Source organism: Theobroma cacao, chromosome 7 (assembly GCF_053813885.1).
Source record: "Theobroma cacao isolate CCN51 chromosome 7, ASM5381388v1, whole genome shotgun sequence".
Classification (NCBI taxonomy): domain Eukaryota; kingdom Viridiplantae; phylum Streptophyta; class Magnoliopsida; order Malvales; family Malvaceae; genus Theobroma; species Theobroma cacao.
In genome coordinates, this window is record NC_142645.1 from 7,875,898 (window position 1) to 7,898,028 (window position 22,131).

The 22,131-nt window shown below is 32.4% G+C and overlaps 3 protein-coding genes and 2 pseudogenes across 4 annotated transcripts in view; all 5 read right to left on the reverse strand.

Annotated features, from left to right (window-relative positions):
• LOC148761600 (receptor-like protein 6) overlaps positions 1–22,131 on the reverse strand; it is a 97,543-nt pseudogene that overhangs the window by 7,126 nt on the left and 68,286 nt on the right.
• The window catches only part of LOC18594229 (receptor-like protein Cf-9 homolog), a 32,546-nt gene that overhangs the window by 7,126 nt on the left and 3,289 nt on the right, over positions 1–22,131 (reverse strand). The window contains exon 2 of one of the 2 annotated variants that reach the window (XM_088808294.1): positions 21,822–22,103. The exons of the other annotated variant lie outside the window; for it this stretch is intronic. The gene's annotated coding sequence lies outside the window, so the exon portion shown is untranslated. Of the gene's footprint in view, positions 1–21,821; positions 22,104–22,131 lie in introns of those variants that run through there. 2 annotated transcript variants of the gene reach the window in all.
• Positions 916–10,244, reverse strand: LOC18507170 (uncharacterized; annotated as a pseudogene).
• LOC108662863 (receptor-like protein 9DC3) lies at positions 11,251–14,625 on the reverse strand. Its single transcript, XM_088808359.1, has one exon. It carries the CDS (start codon positions 14,466–14,468, stop codon positions 11,457–11,459), a length of 3,012 nt encoding a protein of 1,003 aa, XP_088664485.1. The 5' UTR covers positions 14,469–14,625; the 3' UTR covers positions 11,251–11,456.
• Positions 17,359–19,387, reverse strand: LOC18507169 (receptor like protein 22-like). Its single transcript, XM_007099550.3, has one exon. The coding sequence runs from the start codon at positions 19,066–19,068 to the stop codon at positions 17,359–17,361; it is 1,710 nt and encodes a 569-aa protein (XP_007099612.3). The 5' UTR covers positions 19,069–19,387.

Below are 22,131 nucleotides of genomic sequence, written 5' to 3' on the forward strand. Positions count from 1 at the left end.
CCCTCAAATATCAATACATATTGAACTTTTAAAAAAATAAAATAAAATACAAGCTTATCCATACAGTGTGACTGCATACACTTTAGACATTAATAAAATGCTCAAGTACAATGTTTAGGATTTAAATTAAAGTCTTGCAAATTAAAACATTTTCAATACAAATTCTAAATTCAGAAAAAAAAAACCTTCTTCAAAACATGTCTTTTCCAAGCCTCAAAACCTACAGATAAAAGCTACTGCTCACATATTTAAAAATGATCAAAGCTGAACAGGAAAAGCAAATTTTCCACTAAGAACACCAAGAATCATATTACCCATTCAGAATACCAAGAATCATATTACCCATTCAGATACTCAGTGAACACCTGAATTCTTCAAACCACTGCCATGGGAAATGATTGAGCCAGATGCTGGAGAAGCCAGGTGCATTAACTTCAGTTCGAACGCCACCCTGACAATTAGAAAAAAAGAAAGGAAAAATCAATTGTAGATTACAAAAACAATGAGAACTTTGTTGTAATTCTACTTTGGCAAAAAATTCACCTTGGCATGATTTGGATGTAGTGCTAGTTTTTTCTTTCCCTGTTTCTGCGAATCCACTTTGTAACATAGTTTTGCCAATCTCTCTCAACCATTCTGATACGATCAACACGTTTAAACTCATTTAATTAATGTATTAATCATATCTCGTGGTGGATTTGGATTTTGAAGATTCAAGCAGGTTGATAGAATTGGCCCTTGAAGCAAGTTGGACTGAAGGTCAAAAGTTCGAAGATTCTCTCCTGGAAATTGCTCAAAAGTGGTAAGAAGGTTGTAAGAAAGGTTTAAGTGAATCAATTCTTCCCACCCTTTTGCTTCCCATATGGAAATTCCACCATGAATCTTGTTATTGAAAAGATCAAAATAACTCATTTTTTATGTTCGAAAGGAACTTGGAAACTGTCTTATGCTACAAGAAGAGAATGACACAGTAACAAGATTAGGGAATGAATAGTTAACATCATTGCCGCTTGTGCTTAATGATAGTAAGCTATTATTTGAAAGATCAAGAACTCCAAGTTTTTTGAGTTTTGCAAGCATATTTGACTTGATGACACCACTCGAGTTGTTTGATGGAAGATGAAGAATTTCAAGGTTCACAAGATCAAAAAACTTACTGGGTATTGGACCATGAATGTCATTAAAACTCAAATCAATGTACCAGACAGAATTAGGCTTCTGAATTTGTTCAATTGGACCGGTGAGTTTGTTGTAGCTGGGATCTAAAGATTGCAAAGATGGCAAAGTAAACAGCCAAGATGGTAGTCCACCAATTATAAGGTTACCGGATAAGCGAATTCTTTTAGCAATTGAAGCTCACTAACATGATTTGGCAGCGGACCTTCCAATTGATTATATGACAAATCTAAATGGGTAAGTTGTATGAGGTTGAACATAGTTGTTGGAAGTTGACCACTAAAATTTCAATAATCAAATCTCAAACTTGTTAATTTATTAAGGTTTCCAAAAGTATCTGGAATCTGTCCTCCAAAATCATTTTCAGAAAAATCTAAGATGATTTGAGTGAGATTTCCCAATGATGCAGGAATTGACCCTCTAAAATGGCAAGAGGAAAGGTGCAACAACTTTAGGCCACTACTCAAGTTTGTCTTAGGGAGATAAAAATAGAAGTAGTAGACACATCTCTTTTTCAGGTCAATCAACAAGTCTTTCTGAAATCTTTCAAGTTGTTTTCCATTAATGCATTTAAAGTCAAGCCTTCTCAACTTGAAAAGATTTATTGATTGCGGTGAGAAATTTCAACAGCACAAGTGTTAGTGGGTGGAATCAAAACTCGATTAATGGCATAAAAGGAAAAGTGTTGGTGCTGTGTTAGAATGAAAAAAGCATGAATAGAAGGCCGCTGAATCCTATCCCATTTGAGACGTTTGTAGGATTTGTGCATATTTTTCTTGAATTCTCATTTGATCTTATTAGACCCAAATTTCATGATCGGAATCTAATTGGAGTTGAGACACAAAACATTAATTTATCTTAGCATTGCAACTCATTACAACCAGTGTTATTGATATTGGATCTTCAAGTTTCATTCAATTCATGAAATGCTAAGAATAAGGTCTAATGTCGTGTTTATTGAAAGAGAAAAGGTTGATTGGTTCCTATTAGACGGCACACATTCAAATTCAATCCCTTTTCATATAATTGTTTTTCTAATAAATTGGGCGCTGATCTTTACTCAACAAAATTAATTCATTATTATATAGTATTTAATATAATACCAAATAATTAAGATCAATTAAAGAAAAAATTTTATATAAAATAGGAAATAAATTTTTCACATATGAAAATTTCTCCCTTCTTTTAATTTTCACTTAATAAACTAATCAATATAACAATATGATGAGAAATGAATAAATAAAAAGAGTTAATTTTTATAGTGTCATGGTAAAAAATTATGAAGATGGAAAACTTTTTAAAAAACTTTTGAAGATGATCCTTATGGAAATATTTTTTACAAGGTTATCTAAACAATATAAAATATTTTTGGCAGTTTATCCTAGACCTTACAGTTTTTAGACATGACATAAGAAAACACGAAGTTAATCGGATATGAGTTTAGTCTTATCATGTTTCATATCTTAATCGTATCAACACGTTTAAACTCGTTTAATTAATTGTGTTAATCATATTATTTTGTCTAACCTTTTATAAGTGGACATGTTTATTAATTTGTTTAATTTTAGTTGTACGATACTATTTTTATAAGATAATGGATTTTATGGATGTTATTTATGTAGAATTTTATTATATTTGATAATACTATTAGCTTATTATAATTTTTTATGATTATTGATTTTAAATTTGAAAAATAAAATTACATTTTAATTGTGGGTTTTTAATTTAATGATATATTAATCATGTTACATGTTAAAAATTGAATCGTATTAATCTTTTTATAGTGTTTTTAATTATATCGTGTGGTATAAAACTTAAAACTTGGCATGTTTAATAAATATGTTAGCCGTATGAGTCAAGTTACACGATTATTATACGTATCCATGTATAAGTTTCAGATCCTGTCACCGATTAGTTAATCATATCATATTTGGTGTTTACTCGTAAAATTGTTAATATTCTATATTTACATAATATAATTAAGATACGAAAACACGAATTGTGAAATCCAATTTTTCTAAACAAATTACTTTGCGATTACCAGATGAACCTTAATTACTTACTACATGAAATTAACATATGTGGTAAGAACAACCGATCTAATGATTTATAGATTGTTATTGGTGTGTGACTCATGGTAACGTAATTGTTAAGCATTCAAACCAAGAGAAAGTGTTAGAACATAGAACTGGAAAATTAAGAAATTGGCTTCAAGGCGAGTATCTATGTCACTGTCTTTAAAGTTTCATTCGTCCCCACTTATAGTGTACAAAAGAGTTATTGACGTATAAATCTCAAAGATACAATGAAGCTTAGTGATTGACAACATTTTACACTGACGAAATCAATTCACTAAGCACTCACCAGAAATTACTAAACTTTTATAAAAATTTTCTGTCGAAAAACGATATAGAAGAAAACTTTGAGAATATAGAGAAAGGGAAGAGATTAATTTTCTTGTTTTTTTTTTTTTTTGTGTTTTTGTACATTCTGTTGTTTCAAAAAAGAGTCTTTTTATAGGCTTAGGTAGGTGCCTAAATTACATGATTGGTTACTAAACTTTCACAACATTTCCGTTTTTATCATTGAACTTTAATTTGTCTTGACTGTGCCGTTGTTGAAGTTTGCAAACTATACCAAATCCAGGCACCCTAGCAGATTTCATCCAACCAAGTGACAGACAAAAATGGCTTGGTTTTAAGGTTTCTCTTTCATCTGAAACCATTACTTGGTTAGGTCGAATCTGTTAAGATGACCACATTTGATATACTCGACAAAGTGTATCGACTTATTTGAGACAAAATTTAAGTTTAATGATTTAAACAGGAATTATGTGAAAGTTCAGTGACCATCCGTGCAACTTAGTCTATTTATTCTCTGAAATTTAACTTAGGATTCTTCAGTCGGGGAAAATGTGGGGTGTCCTAGCTCATAAGATCGAATCGAGTCCTTTCTTAATAAATATAGTTTATGTCTGTTTCAAACAATCATATCTGTTGGTTTTTTCCAATAAACATGACTTTTATTTTAATTTTATTTTTTAACAGACATGATTTTTTAAATATGATTTTTTTAATAGATATTTTATTTAAAACTGTTCCAATAGAAAGAAAATGAAGATGGTGACAGAAGATAAAAAGGGGGAATTCAAAAAGGAAATTAAACAAGATGGCAAAGTACCATGTTAGAAAGGAACGGCATGAAGCGTGTTGACTGTTGTATGCATACATGTTAAAATCGTACCATATAGACTTGTCTGCATAGACCCTTAACCTGAGCTAATTAAGGGTCTTTGTACAGCTTTTGGGAGTGAAGAGTGAAGACTACGCCCACTCTTTACTATCCTTGAATGACGCATGATTGAGGGTTCAATGGGCTCCCTTAAATCCTGAATGTAAAAAGAAAAAATGTACTTAAGTATTTAATTTAATGATAGATATATAAACAGTAAACAGAGTAAAGAGAGAAATGAACAGAACCTAGTGGTGTAAATAAGAAATTACTGCATCAAACTAAAATGAAAGGCCAAGTAGAACACTGTTTGTATAGGAGTAGAAAATGTCAACCTGAGCCCGACCCATCAGAAGCGAGTTAGAATAAGGTTGATGCTAATACACCCAATACAAAAATAACTTCTTTTGAATGATCAACATATACTTTCTTTTATAAAGTGTAAAATATATAAATACAACATTTTCTTAATAAAAAAAAGTGCAATTATTTATTTTTTGATAATGGATGTTGATGTAGAACATTCTTTTCAATTTAATTCATAATTACATTTTGATGGATTATTTGAAAATATAAAATAGATTGAGAAAACAAAAAGACTCGATATGGTTTGAATTCTACCTCAACAGCTATATTGAAATGATTGTGACTCGACTTTTAATTATATTTTGAAGAAAACAAGTTGTTGAATCAAAGAGAGATAAGTTAAGCCTCACACTTTGTTTGTTTTGATATTATTGTATAAGTAGATTTCTTTAAATGAAGTAAATATTTTTTTCATTATTTTTTGTATATGAAAATAAGGTCAAGTATATGATTTTTTTTTATTTTGATTTATTTATTTGACAAACATTGATTCATGAATTAGGTATGAAAAGTTTTTCTGTTGTGTTATAAAATTTTTAAAGTTACAAATTAATCCTTAAAAAGTGAGATAATTGACATCAAAACTAATTGTATGACCCTATTAACGAATTATAATAATTTTTTTTGTTTTGAAAAGTAACGAGTTATAGTAGTTAGTGTCTGATCTCACTAATGAGTTACAACAGTTAGCATATCATTTCACCAATAGGTTATAATAATTGGCATAAGGCTCAATTAACTGATTATAATAGTTAACATACAACTCTACTAACAGGTGATAATAAATAGTAAGATCATGAAAATAATGATATGATCCTTATCAAAGGTTATAATAGTGATCATAATCAAAGATGCAAAAACTTTATGAGTTTTAAAAATTAAATTTATGATTTACTTGTTAGAATATTACAATCATGATTTTTTTTAATCAATAATTTACAAACTTCAAAAATTATTCGTTTTAGATAATAGGATTCTTTAATTGTTTTAAAAACATGATTAATTGAAATATTTTAAATAATTCATATAATATATTGAAATCATGTTTGATGTGGTATATATATGTGGCTATACTTGCTGAGTTGTTCTTTATCATTCTGTTAGTGATTGCTGCACCAACACATGACCCATACTTATTAACATTCCATAACTGGTAAGGTAATCTCCCATAAGAGTTTCCTACAACCTTTGAATCTTTCTTTGGTTTCCAATCCCAAAAACGAGAATTTGGTTCTTAACACCACCTTTGAAACATACTTAGTGATGGAGCCAAGATTTCATGTTTGGAGGGGTAACGGCTCAGAAATGTCTAACATTTTGTGAAACAGTCCTTTTCTTAAAAGAAGATTCAATTTTCTTATTACTCATGACAATTTATTTTCATAATTCAAAAATCTTTAAAATTATTCAAAAGAATCAATCTTAATAATTTATTTAAAATAATTAACTACTATAATCATAAATAATTTAATCATGACAATAATCGTATTCCTTGATAAACTTTAACAACAAATAAAAATTAAAAAATATAATAACAAAAATCTTAATGGGAAGTAATACCCTAAAAAATATTAAGTGCTATCAATAAACAATTCAATGGGAAGCAATTCCCTAAAATTAATCACAAAAATTAAATACAATATCAGTAAACAATTTAACGAAGAAGCAATCCCCAAATAAAAAACTTATTTGTTCAGAAAAATCTAAATAAAAAAAATAATTTGTAAGAAAGCAATCAAGCAATGCTTAAATAAATAAGTAATAACTAACCTTACTACTTAATTAAATCTTTGCTTTGTTGTTTTCAGTAAAAAATGGTTAAGATGGTAAATCCTAAATCAAAATTAATAAACAAAAACTATAAAATAAAAAAAAGTTTAAAGTTGAAAATATTAAAAATAAAATAACAGTAAATAAACCAAATTTACCAATTATCATGACATGATATTTAAGTTATTGACTAGAGGTTTTATGCACAGAGAATGCTCAAGTAAAAAAGTGTTAGAAAAAAATGACTTTTTGTTTCTATTTGGTAAGAAAAAAGGAGAATAAGAGGTGATGGTTGTAAGGTTTCGGGAAGTGAAATTTGGGCATAATTCTATTGAAAAATAGGTTTTTTTTTTTAGTCCTAAGTCCTGTTGACTAATTGTTGTGGGGCATCTCACCAAATAAAAAATTATTATAAGGACAAAATTATAAAATTTCAAAAAAAATATGTTAGAAAAATTTTAAAATTTTTGTAGAGACAAAATTAAAAAATTTCAAAAAAATAAAAGTATAAAAAATTTTATACTTGTTGGGGGCCCACTAGCCCCCCCCCTCCCTTCCGCCTTGAGCATACTCTACATTACCAGAATGGAGTCATCTAAGTTAGTCAAACATGTCCAAAATATACACAAATCTAATGCTTTGTTTCTGCATAAGATAAAAGGGCAAGGTTCTTGCCATTTTCTAAAATAACTATGACACATTTAAGCAAAGACTCACCTGAGATGACAACACAGAACTTTCCTCTGAAGATATATCTTGTGTCACATCTTTCTTAACTTTACAATACATCCTGAATATACCATCTAAAATCCAATATTAAACAAATGAGTTCACATACAACCTAATAACTTTAGATTCAACTCATGTTAATATAACAAGACTTTATTCGACTCATCAGTTAAAAAAACACATACAACCTACAAGTTTATAGAAAAATCTACAAACATACCAATTATGTTCATTTCACTTTGCACTTTCTACAATTATATCATCCTTTGTAGTTAAAATTTTTAGAACAGAAGATTAATTTGCGTGAAGTTGAAATATTAAATTGAAGGTAAAAGTAAAAAACTAATCACATTATTAAATCCAGCATTCTATAAATTGAAATTTATCAAGCTACAATTTTTATTGTCGCTCCTCTACTTGTTTTTGGAAGCAAGTATACGAAAAAAAAAAAGCAATAATTTTTCAAGAATTAAAAACAAAAATGTAACTTATTTAGATAAGGAAATGCATAATTATACTTTTATAAGAAGTAATTATCTTTATAATTAACATTATATTCCAGTCAATGTTCATATAATCAATTACATAGTTTTGCTTTAAAGCAACCTTTGAAGCAAATAGTAAAAACAACCAAACCAAGCTCTAAAAAGATTAAAAATTAAAAGGAAAATTACCTATCTATGAATCAAATCACGGAGTAGAGTAAACCAAGATAAACCTTCGGGAGGTCCCAACTGCAATCAATTTAATCTCATCGAAAAGTCTTCGCCGGTGATGCAGTCGACATCCGTCAAGTAACTCTGGCTCCGCTTCGACATTGGCAACTGAGATAACGGATTAGAATTAGGAAAGGAAAGAATTTTGTATAGAAAAGGTAAGCAGGTGACTTTGAGGGGCCCACGTGTAGAAATTTCAGAAAATTAATTACAAAATTAAAATTCAAGCATTGGAACATTTTTAATTAAAGTTTTGCAAATTAAAACATTTTCAATACAAATCCTAAGTTCATCAGAAGAAAAAAAAAAACTACTTCAAAACTTGTCTTTTCCACATAAAACTTCAGATAAATGCTGCCAAATATGAAAAGCAAATTATCCACTAAGAACACCCTGAATTGTTCAAACCACTGTCATGGAAAAGCCAGATACTAGAGAAGGAGGGTCCATTGGATTCGGTTCGAACACCACCCTAGCAAGTAGAAAAAAACAAAGGAAAAATCAATTGTAGATTACACAAGCAATGAGAAAAATTCCATTGAACTCGAAGATACTTTCCTGAAAATTGCTCCAAAGTGGTCACAAAGTTGTAAGGAAGGTGCAACTCGAGCAAGCTTTCCCACCCTTCTGCTTCTCATTTGGAAATTCCACCACAAATCATGTTATTGGAAAGATCTAAAATTTCCAAATGATGTTCGAAAGAAATTTGGGAATTGTCTTATGCTACACGAAGAGAATGACACAGTAGCAAGCCGGGTAAAGGAATAGTTAACATCATTGCCGCTTGTGCTTAATGATAGTAAACAATTATTTGCAGAACATCAAAACATTAAAGTTCTTATTTAAACAAAACATTATTTAATTAATAATGTTCTTTCTTAAATAATTATTTAAACAATTATTTGTAAACAAAACATTAAAGTTCTTTCTTAAATAATTAATACTCTCTCTATCCACTTAAATATTTAATTGCACATCAGAACACGCTACGATGAACCCTTTTGGTGTAAGCCCATAGTAGAACAGCAAAAATAAGCATGTGGCAAGGATGACGATAAAAATTATAAAAAGGCTTACTAAATACAATAATCAGAGAAACATGCAAGCAGAGGTTACATGCTTAACAATGAGACTGTTGCCACAAATCTTGTGATAGTACCAAAGGAAAAATGAGAACTAAAGTTCAGTTAAATGATCTGAGCAACAGCAAACACTCCTGACCAATGTAAATCAGCTTCAATCACCTAAAAATTTGATTCTAAGAAAATATTTCTTTTAGAATAATTATAAGTATACATGAATTTTGAAACAAGCACATATTTTTAGAGATTCACACTACATAATTTAAGTACCATGGAGAAGATAACAGCAGAACTAACAGCAGAACCAAATGAGGAATAATATACAAGTTTAACAAACTTCACCTCGAGCAAATGACTGAGGCTTCTCTTCTGACTTCCTCTTTGGCGTTTGTTCAGACCGCCATATCATTTTAGAAAAAGAAGCAATTGTGGAAAATGTTGCAGGCACAACTTTTGACAAAATAGCTCCCATCAAGGAACAGTTCCTATCTTCTGAACATAATTAAACAAAAGTTTATCAATAAAGCAAAAAAGTGAAACTACAAATGAAAGAATCCCTTCTTGTAATGAAAGATAAATGTACTATAAGGAGCAAAATATTGAACCAGTAAAACCATTTTTTCAAATGCTCATTTTGAAGATCAAATGGCCATTAATTAAGAATTGAAAAATAAATTATTCAACTACTAGCATGAGCTAGTAAAGATAAAGCAACATTAGAAATCACTTGGAGTTCCATGAGAAGGGGTGGCATTATGCCAGTGATTGCTGCATCAACACATGTCCCACACCTATTAACATTCCATAACTGGTAAGGTAATCTCCCATTAGAGTTTCCTATATCCTCTGAATCTTTCTTTGGATTCTGATCCCAAAAACAAGAATGTGTTTCTTAAAACCACCTTTGAAGCATACTCTACATTACCAGAAGGGAGTCATCTAAGTTAATAAATCTAATGCTTTGCATCTGCATCAGATAAACAGGCAAGGTTCTTGCCATGTACCTGAATAATTATTACACATTTAAGCAGGGATTCACCTGAATATCAGATCCATCAAAATGAGCAATTACACCAGGTATGACAACACAGACCTCCTCTGAAGATATATCTTGTGTCAGATCTTTCTTGGTTCCACGGACTCTTAACTTTACGATGCGTCCTGGATATACCATCTAAAATCAAATATTAAACAAATGAGTTCACCATTCCAACAATGATATATCTCTAACTGATCCCAACCTAATAGCTTTAGATCTAATTGATGTTAACACAAGACTTCATCCCACTCATCAGTTAAAAAACACATATAACCTATAAGTTTACATGAAAATCTACAAAACACACCATTTATGTTCATGTCACTTTTCTACAAATGAATCAAGTTAAAATGTTAAATTGAAGGTAAAATTAAAAAACTAAACACATAAACAAATCCAGCATTCAATAAATTGAATGTAAATTATTTTTATTGTGCTTCTACTGCTTGCTTCTTGAAGCAAAACGCAAAAAAGCAATCATTTTTGAAGAATTAAAAATGAAAATGTAATTATTTAGATATCTGAAACGCATAAATATACTTTTATATGAAGTAATTAACATTATATTCATTTAATCAATTACATAATTTTGCTTTAAAGCAACCTTTCAAGCAAATAGCAATAACAACCAAACCAAGCTCAAAAAAGACAGAAACGAAAAACAATAATTACCTGTCTATGAATCAAATCTGCTCGCAAAGTGTACACCAAGATGAACCCTCAGGAGGTCCCAACTGCAATCACTTTAATCTCATAGAAAACCAGCCACTCTATGGCCGTGATGTGCTCGGCCTCGATAGGTGATATATCGGGTCGCATATTGACACGAAGCTCATCCGGGTCGGACCATCCGAGGGTGAGAATAAGAGATCGGTTAGCGATGGCGAGAGAATGGGCGTCCACAGCACATAAAAGAGTGGTGCTGGCGTCATGCTAGCCATCCTTCCTTGCCAACGCCGAACTCAGACAAGTCTTCGCCGGCGATGCACCGAGATCCGCCTAGGGCAACTGAGATTACAGATTGGAATTTGGACAGGAAAGAATTTTGTATAGGACAGTAAAGCAGAAGACTTACTGTGGAGTCCACGTGTAGAGTTGTGAGGATAATTAAGAAAATTAAATAAAAAAATTAAAATTAAAATTAAAAGTAAAGCATTTTTAACTAAAGTCTTTTAAATTACAACATTTTTCGATACAAACTTCAAACAAAAGCAGCTGCTCACAAATTTAAAAATGATAAAATGCTGCTCCTCACGAAGAACACCCAGAAGCTGCTGTTGCATTAGATTCAGTTCGAAAGCCACCTTGACAAGTAGAAAAATGAAAAGGAAAAATCTGGATGTAGTGCTAGTTTCTTCTTCTGCTGCTGCGTCTGCGAATCCAATTTGTAACATTGTTTTGCCAATCTCTCTCAACCATTCTGACAAACCACCATGGTCTTCCTGTTGTGAATACAATGTATCCCATGCTCAATCCTAACACCACTCCACATCCATAGCCCATCATTACAACTTTCCAAATAAAGGCTATTTCAGAACCTTCATCTTCGTTAAGCATTGCTACCGGTGGTTTTGGTTCCTCATCATTGCCGCATTGCTTTGATAGTGGGAAGCCACACAATCCCAAGTTACCACTATAAGAATCATTCTCAAAAGTATCAAATTGCTTCCCATGGGGAATTGGTCCCACAAGATCATTTTGTGAAAGATTTAACACTTCAAGGAATGTCAGATTCGTCAATTGGGAAGGAATTCTGCCACCAAGCTTGTTTGACGAGAGATCTAACGATTCAAGTGCTACCATATTTCCGAAAGATGGTGGGATAGGACCAGTCAAGTTGTTGTTAGACAAGTTGAGCGTTTGGAGAGAAATAAGTTCTCCGAGTTCCTCAGGAATTTGTCCACAAAATAAATTGTTCGAAAAGTCTATGGATGTAAAAATAGTTAGGGTTTCCACCAACTCCATCTCCAATTTTTTTGTTGTTACATTCACAGAAGCTTTCTCAATATCAACCATAGAAGATGCGCAGTCGCGATTATATGGCTGTCCAGGAGTACACGACAGTCTCTTTCGAGGTACATGATCTTTCATTGCTCTCAAATTTTGGAAGAATTTTGTTGGTAAGGGGCCGGTGAGCACATTATGAGAGAGATCAATTATTTGCAATGCCGAGAAGTTAGATGAAGCTATGGAATTGGGCATGGGACCATACAATCTATTCTTTCGCAAAATAAGAACTTGTAGGTCAGGAAGTGAAGCTAACCAATGGGGAAAGGTATCATCGAACTTGTTGTTCCTTAAATTCAAAATTTTCAAGGAACTACAGTTAGCCAAAGATCGCGGCAGTAATCCTTTCAATTGGTTGTCATTAAGGAAAAGATTTGTCAACGAATTACTTGTAAAAGAATCAGGGACTTTGCCATAAAAGTTATTCATCTCCAAGTTCATGAACTGGAGAAAAAAGCTGAAATTTCCTAGACAATTTGGAATGGTTCCAGTCAAGTAATTTCTAGACAAGTCGAGAAACACAAGCGAACTTTGATTGCAAATCAAAGAATTTGAAAGAATTGGCCCTTGAAGCAAGTTTGACCGAAGGTCAAGAACTTCAAGATTCATTCCTGGAAATTGCTCCAAATTGGTCAAAGAGTTGTTAGAAAGGTACAACTCGAGCAAGCTTTCCCACCCTTCTGCTTCCCATTTGGAAATTCCACCATAAATCTTGTTATTGGAAAGATCTAAAATATTCAAATTTGATGTTCGAAAGAAACTTGGGAACTGTCTTATGCTACAAGAAGAAAATGACACTTTAACAAGTTGAGGGAAGGAATAGTTAACATCATTGCCGCTTGTGCTTAATGATAGTAAACTATTATTTGAAAGATGAAGATCCGTAAGATTTTTGAGTTTTGCAAGCATATTTGACTTGATGACACCACTCAACTTGTTTGAGGAAAGATCAAGCGTTTCAAGGCTCACAAGATCAAAAAAAGAATTCGATATTGATCCATGAATGCCATTAGAACTCAAATCAATATATTCAAGAGAATTAGGCTTCTGAATTTGGTCAATTGGACCGGTTAGCTTGTTATGGCTGAGATCTAACCTTCCCAAAGATGGCAAAGTAAACAGCCAAGATGGTACTCCACCACTTATAAGGTTATTGGATATGCTAATATCTCCAAGCAATTGAAGCTCACTAACATGATTTGGCAGGGAACCTTCTAATCGATTATATGACAAATCTAGATGGGTAAGATGTGTGAGGTTGAACATAGTTGATGGAAGTTGACCACTAAAATTACAGGAATCAAATGACAAAAAAGTCAATTTATTAAGATTTCCAAAAGCATCAGGAATCTGTCCTCCAAAATCATTTCTTGTAAAATCTAGGAAGATGATTTGAGTGAGATTTCCAAATGATGCGGGAATTGACCCTCTAAAACGGCAAAAGGAAAGGTCCAACAACTTAAGGGCATTACTCAAGTTTGTCTTAGGGAGATAACCTGTGAGATTTTGATTCCAACCTAAATCTATGTGCTGGAGGTATGGAAGGCTAAAAACTTCACTTGAAAGTTCTCCATCTAGCTGACAATAATTAAGACTCAAATGTTCCAGAGATGAAGTCAAGTTCATAAAGGAAGGAAGTGCAACATCAGACATATCTACAAAGTCAAGGATAAGGTTTCTTAATTCAGTTAAGTTGCGTGCAAGCATGTCAAAACCTTGACTATCAAATCTCAAGCTGGGATAACCATTCCTTGAAAGATCGAGTGAAACCAATTTTGACAGGAGACTGATTTCATATGGGATTAAGTCAGAGAATGAATTACAGGAGAGATTAAGATGGGTCAAACTCACTAATTGATTAAATAACTCTGATGAGATAGAGCCATTGAAATAGTTGTGAGCAAGGTTGAGTCGTTGAAGTCCTTGAAGGTGGAAGAGGCTGCTGATTTCAAGAAGAGAGCCATGAAGGTTGTTGGCACTGAGGTCGAGCCATTGAAGTCTTTGAAGGTGGAAGAGGCTGTTGTTTGCAGGGAGAGTACCGTTAAGGCAGCTGGCACTGAGGTCGATGCCAATGACATGACCCGTCACCATGTGGCAACTGACTCCATCCCATGAACAACAATCCGTGCTTTCATTCCAAGAATTTGTTGTAGGGTAAGAAGAAGGTACCCAACAATCATCTAGAGAAATGGTGTTTTTGAATTCGAGCAAGGCAGCTCTCTGTTCTGGGAGGCACAAATAAGCTGAATGAAAAAAAGAGGAAGAGGAAGTCAATGAACAATGGACCTGGAAATGCAAGAACGCTAAAAGCAGGAAAAGGATTCGATACAACATCCTAACTACCTTTCCCATATTTTCTCGAGAAAAAGGAAGTTATGAAACAAGGGTAGTCGAAAAAGGGCAAGCTAGGGAGGTGAAACTGAAAATGAGTTGGGGCTGAGGTCGAGGGACATTATAAATGAAGTACCTGAGAAGTGGAGACATCCCTTTTCAAGTCAACCAACAAGTCTTTGCAAAATCTCTTAAATTGTCAAAATTAAATTAATGGAAAAAAAAAGGAAAAGTGTATGTGCTGTGTTAGAATGAAAAGCATTAAGGCCACTGTATCCAATCCCATTTGAGACGTTAGTACGATTTGCATATTTTTCTTGATTTCTAATTTGATGTCTACTTTTATTTTAGGCTTATTGGGATAGGCTTATTAGATCCAAATCTCAGTACAGACACAAAACTAATTCATAGAATTGCAACTCATTACTGTTTAACTCACTTGATGTGATAATAGAAATAAAAAATTATTAAATAAAAAAATTCTTTATTATAGATTACAACTAATTCAAGTCTTCGTCAAAGTAACTTTAAGAAATTATAAAGATTTTCACATTTTGGGATCATCATCAGAAATTAAAGATAACTTTTTTTTTTTATTTTTTTTCAAAAAGAAGAGAGATAGGTCAAAAGTAAGAATTCATGTCAAAAGTAAGCCGTTTGTGATGGTATGACACTTAACAATGTTAAAGGAAAAACTTCAAGATGATAGAAGGAGAGGAATCAGGAAATTGCTAGAAAAGTGTCTAAGCATGTTTTTCCCATCATTCCATTGCATTTTCAAGTTAAACGCACCTACTAAAAGTTAGAGTAGCATTGTTTTTTCTTATATTTTTGTTTTTACGTATTTATTCACCTGATAAATAATTAAATAATTTAAAAATAAAATTTATCAATTTATGGTAAATCAATTTATTCATAAATACAATGTTTAAAATTGAATCAATTTACGAACTCAACAGTCAAAAAGATTGTCTTTGTTTATATTTTCATGCTTTACACACAGTCAGTCTTCGGCAACTTTCCCAGCAATTATTGATTACTTCAAGTATGGGATATCCTTTTGCTTTTTGTTCTTTATTAATTTCTTTGATAATTATAAGTGTCTTTTTGCTTTTCTTTGGTCTTAATTAATTAATTTACTTGGAATTCCCATTACATGCTTTAGCTTTTCTTTGATCTTTCATTAATATATTTACCATGACTCTTCTTCTGTTATGACTTGTCTTTTTTAGGTGTTGGGTGTTAAAATAATGAAGGGACCTCCATTACTATTATAAGTGATTATATTGGTGCATTTCATGTATATATAGTTTTATGTGCTTGAGAAAGTAATTTTAGAAAAAAAAGAGTAAGAATAATGAGAATAAAAATCAATAATTTTTTTTCTTTTTTCTCTCAAGAGTTTTTTTTTTCGAAAAGTGAATATATTAACATTAAAACTATTGTACCATCTGAATCCTGTATAGAATTGCTAAAGACTTCTGTTGGCATATAATTCTAGCTCGTGCATCATCAAGACCCATGGGATCTCCTCATGAAAATCCTTACAATTGATAATATTATAGCAGCATATATGAAACCATGGAGGACAATTAAGAATTAATGGAAAAGTGATGACAGCACTAAATAATTTTATCATTCTATGATAAGGTTACTTTTATCAAATTTAAAGTTACTTTTAAAAAGAAATGTAAAATGGACAAGATAGGTAAGCATCAACCATGTTGTTTAGTTCACATCACAGAAAAGCCAATTTTTTTTTTTCTGGGGATGTGCAATGGAACTGTTCCTTTCGAGAACAAGGTATGAACTACTTACTGTTCCATAGCTGGTATTCTGTTTTTTTTCTTCTGGCTGTTCCAAAAAGGTACCTATTGCTTGAAATTACTGTCGAAGCATACTTTAGAATATCAATTGAGGGAAAAATTGGTCAGAACTTCATTTTGCAATGCTTTGCTATTGCTCCTGCATGCATTAGATCATAGTTAACACCATCTTGATTTGTGTCCCTTTCCAGCTACAATATTAAATAGTTTTTTTTTTTAGCTACAATATTAAATAGTTTATTTTCAAATGAGATAAATATTATTATATTTATAATAAAAATATTTTTAATCAAAGTTATTCGATATAATTAAATTTGCAATATCTCATTTTACATTTGATGTAAATGTGATTGTTAAAATTTATATAACGATCGGAGTAAATTACTACTAATAACTGAAGCTTGAGCTTTTCACGTGATTTAGATCTAAAAAGTTACCGAATCAATGCTTAGACTTAGATTATTATAAATAGTATCAAAGCATGTGTCAACTTGATATGGATTTTCACATTACGCTGTGAAATCTTGATCTTGTGAAATGAGCATTGATTGTGATCATAATGTGTGCCACATTTACTGTGAATGTAATTCGTAATTGTTAAGACTTCCAAGTCAATCATTATTAACAACTTAAACTTACCATTTTGAAAGTCACGTGGTTTATACCTAAAATCTACTAATATTTTGAAAGTCACATGGTTTAGACTTAAAAATTTACTGGACCCACATTTGAGTTGGATTTGAAAACTAATAACAACTTGAGTTTGAGTTTTTAAAGATTACATGATTTAAACATGAAAAATTAGTAAATCCACATCTTGTGTAAAGATGATTGTTAAGACTTATATAAGGATCCAAATCAACCACTATTGACAACTTGAGCTTGCCTGAAAAGTTACTGAACTAGTGCTTATTCATCCATTAGAACAAAGTTAAATCTTAAAATTATCATTCATTGACAAAAAACCAAGTCATATTTCTTTATCAAATTAAGCTATTTTTTTTTCCAATTTATTGTCTGTGTGAAAATAAAAGGAGCCAGGATTAGTACCATCATTCTTTCCACAACTTACATTTCATGGCACCTTAATTTGCAGTCACAGAGGAAACGAACAGAGTTGGCAAGGGACCGGTGAGCTCATTATGAGAGAGATCAAGTACTCGCAATGTGGAGAAGTTTGATGAAGCTATGGAATTGGGCATGGGACTATGCAAGCTATTATTTCGTAGAAGAAGAACTTGCAGCATTGGACGTGAAGCTAACCAATAGGGAAAGGTATCATTGAGCTTGTTGTTCCTTAAATTCAAAAGTACCAAGATGCTACAATTAGCCAAAGATCGCGGTAGTAATCCTTCCAATTGATTGTCATTGAGGAGCAGATAACTCAACCTATTATCTGTAAAAAGATCAGGGATTTTGCCATAAAACTTATTCATCTCCAAATTCATATACCGGAGATAGCTGAAATGTCCAAGACATTCTGGAATCGCTCCATCCAAGTTATTTCTTGACAAATCAAGTCTTGTGAGCAAACTCCAATTACAAATCAAAGGAAGGATATTTCCAGTCAAGTTATTTTTTGAAATTAAGAATTCCGTAAAAGACGGTGGTGGATTTGGATTTTGAAGATTCAACCAAGTTGACAGAATTGGGCCTCGAAGCAAGTTGGACCGAAGGTCAAGAACTTGAAGATTCTTTCCAGGAAATTGCTCCAAAGTGGTCAGAAAGTTGTAAGAAAGGTTCAATTTGATCAATCGTTCCCACCCTTCTGCTTCCCATTTGGAAATTCCACCACGAATCTTGTTATTGGAAAGATCTAAATCCTTCAAGTTTGATGTTCGAAAGAAACTTGGGAACTGTCTTATGTTACAAGAAGAGAATGACACTTTAACAAGCTGAGGGAAGGAGTAGTTCTCACCATCGCCGCTTGAGCTTAACGATAGTAAAATATTATTTGAAAGATCCAGGTACATAAGATTTTTGAGTTTTGCAAGCATGTTTGACTTGATGACACCAATCAAGTTGTTTGATGAAAGATCAATCTCTTCAAGGTTCATAAGATCAAAAAAAGAACTGGGTATTGGACCATGAATGTCGTTAAAACTCAAATCGATATAGCGGACAGAATTAGGCGTCTGAATTTGGTCAATTGGACCGATGAGTTTGTTATAGCTGAGACGTAAATCTTGCAAAGATGGCAAAGTAAACGGCCAAGATGGTACTCCACCACTTAAGAGGTTATTAGATAACCACACTTCTTCTAGCAATAGAAGCTCACTAACATGATTTGGCAGGGGACCTTCTAATCGATTATATGATAAATCTAGTTTGGTAAGTTGTGTGAGGTTGAACATAGTTGTTGGAAGTTGACCACTAAAACTAGAGGAAGAAAATAACAAAAAAGTCAATTTATTAAGGTTTCGAAAAGCATCTGGAATTTGTCCTCCAAAATCATTATAAGAAAAATCTAGGAAGATGAGTTGAGTGAGATTCCACAATGATGCAGGAATTGGCCCTTTAAAACGGCAAGAGGTAAGGTCCAACAACTTAAGGCCACTACTCAAGTTTGTCTTTGGGAGATAACCTGTGACATTTTGATTCGAACCTAAATCTATGTGCTGGAGGTATGGAAGGCAAAATACTTCACTTGGAAATTCCCCTTGTAGTTGACAGTCTCTGAGACTCAAACGTTCCAGAGATGAAGTCAAGTTCAGAAAGGAAGGAAGTGCAACATCAGACATATCTACAAAGTTAAGGGTAAGGTTTCTTAAATTGGTTAAGTTTTGTGCAAGCATGTTGAAACCTTGGCTATCAAATCTCAAGCTGGAAGAATAAGCATTCGTGGAAAGATCGAGTGAAACCAATTTTGATATGAGACTAATCTCATAGGGGATTAAGCCAGAGAATGAATTAGAAGAGAGATTAAGATGAGTCAAACTCACTAACTGATTAAATAACTTCGATGAGATAGAGCCATTGAAATTGTTGTGAGCAAGGTTGAGTCATTGGAGTCCTTGAAGGTGGAAGAGGCTGCTGTTTTCAAGAAGAGAGCCATCAAGTTTGTTGAAATTGAGGTCGAGTCGTTGGAGTCCTTGAAGGTGGAAGAGACTACTGTTATCATGGAGAGTGCCATAAAGGCAGCTGGTACTGAGGTTGATGCCAATGACATAACCAGTCACCACGTGGCAACTGACTCCATCCCATGAACAGCAATCCATGCTTTCATTCCAAGAATTTGTCCTTGGGTAATCATCACAATAATCATCCAGAGAAATGGTGTTTTTGAATTCGAGTAAGGCAGCTCTCTGTTCTGGGAGGCATAAATGAGCTGAATCAAGAAAAGAGGAAGGGGTACTCAATGAACAATAGACCTGAAAATGCAAGAGCCCTAAAAGTAGGCAAAGGATTAGGAGCAACACCTAAATACCCTTCCCATATTTTCTCGAGAAAAAAGGAAAGAATGAAACAAGGGTTGTCGAAAAGGGGCAAGTGAGGGAGGTGAACTTAAAAATGAGTTGTGGTTGAGGCTGAGGGACATGAGAAGTGAACTACTGGAGATGTGGGGACATGAAAGTGTTAGAATGAAAAGCATGATTTTATCCCATTAGAGACTTTAGTAGGATTTGCATTTTTTTCTTGCAGTCTCATTCGGTATGTTTATTTTAGACTAATTGGGATATGCTAATTAGACCCAAATTTCATATTGGGATAGGCTTAGAATTGCAACTCATTACAGCCAGCGTCATTGTTATTGTCAGCGTGATTTTCGATCTTCAAGTTTCATTTTGTTCAGAAAATTAATCCAAAACTTTATGTTCAATTTTCCTAGAAGAGAATGCAGCCTCAAAATTGAAAAAATAAATATATGAAGTTTTTGTTGTAGATTGCAACAAAGTCAGGTCATCAGCAAAGCAAGTTTAAGAAATTGGAATGACTTTTACAATTAAAAGTAAGAAATTAAGCTCAAAAGTAAGAAATTCACGTCACATGAAGCATGTCGACTGTTGTGGTTCTTATTTGAGGGCATACATTCAAAGTCAACCCTCTCAGACAGTCTTCCCTCTACAAACTTAAATTAATTGTTACATGGACCCTTACTTCATATTAATCCCTTTTCTTGCCTATGAAAAAAAAAATATAATTTTTAAATATTTAACTCAACAATAAATATATAAAACGTAAATATATATATATATATATATATGTCATTTATAGATTTAATGCATTATGATGCAACATGTAACTAAAAATTATTATGAATTCATGCATGCTCACATGACAACTTTTGATTACTTATTACAGCAAGCTGATACATGTGATCAGCACAACCTATCCAATAATTTTGGATGCTTATTGTTGTATGACTCATGGTAATGTAATTATTAAGCATTGAAACTAAGAGGAAGCAATGAAAAGGGAAATAGTGACAGAAGATGAAGAGGGCCAATTCATGAAGAAATATCAAACGAGATGGGCAAAGTGCCGTGTTAGAAAGGAAAGGCATGAAGAGTGTTGACTTTGTCTGCATACATGTTAAAATCGTACCATAAATTCTTTGTCTGCATTGGCCCTTAACAACTTGAGCAAAGAGTCATTGAAGAACTTTCGAGAGTGAAGAGTGAAGACTGCGCCCACTCTTTTGAGAAAAAAACTATCATTGAATGACTTTTAATAGGTCATTCAATGTGTGCCCTTCAATGTATTTAAGTATTTAATTTAATAAGAGAAATGGTGTAAGCGTGACGTTACTGCATCAAATTGAAAATGGAAGGCCAAGTATAACACTGTTTGTACGGGAGTAGAAAATGTCAACCCAGCCCCACCCATCAAAAGGGGGTTAGAATAGGGTTGATGATAATACACCCAATACAACATATATAAATATAACATTTTCTTAATATAATACAAGCACAATTATTTATTTTTGGATAATGGATGTTGACATAGAATATAATTTTGAATTTAATTCATATTTGGATTTAGGTGGATTATTTGAAAATTAAAATAAGATAAATTGAGAAGCCATTAAGACTCAATATGATTTGAATTATACCTCAACAGTTATGTCAAAATGATTGTGATTAGTTTTTTCATTGTTTTTGAGAGAAAGAAAGTTGCTGTTGAAGCCAAGGGAGGTAGATAGAATCTCACACATTTTACTTGTGCGTTTTTGTTTTGAAAGGGTGTACACTTGACTTGTTTGGAGACTATTTTATATGTATGTTTCATTAAGTGAATTAAATGTTTTGTTCCATTATTTTTTGTATATGAAAATAGAGTTAAGCATATGATTGTTTTTTTATTTTGATTTATTCATGTGATCAAATATTGATTCATAATGAGATATGAAATATTTTGTTATGTTGTAGAGTTTTAAGAGCTATATTAATTCTTGAGAAGTACGATAATCAACACTAGAACTAATTCTACGATCTTGTTAATGAGTTAAAATAATTAGCATATGACCCAATAACAGAATATAATAAGCTAGCAAACAATCCCACTAGTGGGTTATAATAGTTAACATATGACATAGAACATTATTTTAAATTAAATTCATATTTGAATTTTGATGGATTATTTGAAAAATAAAACGAAATAAATTGAGAAGCCATTAAGACTGCGAGTGCATACACTTTATATATTACTTAATTACTCAAGTGCAATGATTAGGATTTAAATTCAAGTCTTGCAAATTGCAACGTTTAGATTCTCATATTACCCATTCAGATACTCAATGAACACCCGAATTCTCCAAACCACTGCCATGGGAAATCATTGAGCCAGATGCTAGAGAAGCAGGGTCCATCGGATTCGGTTCAAAAGCCACCTTGACAATTAGAAAAAAAAAAAAACAA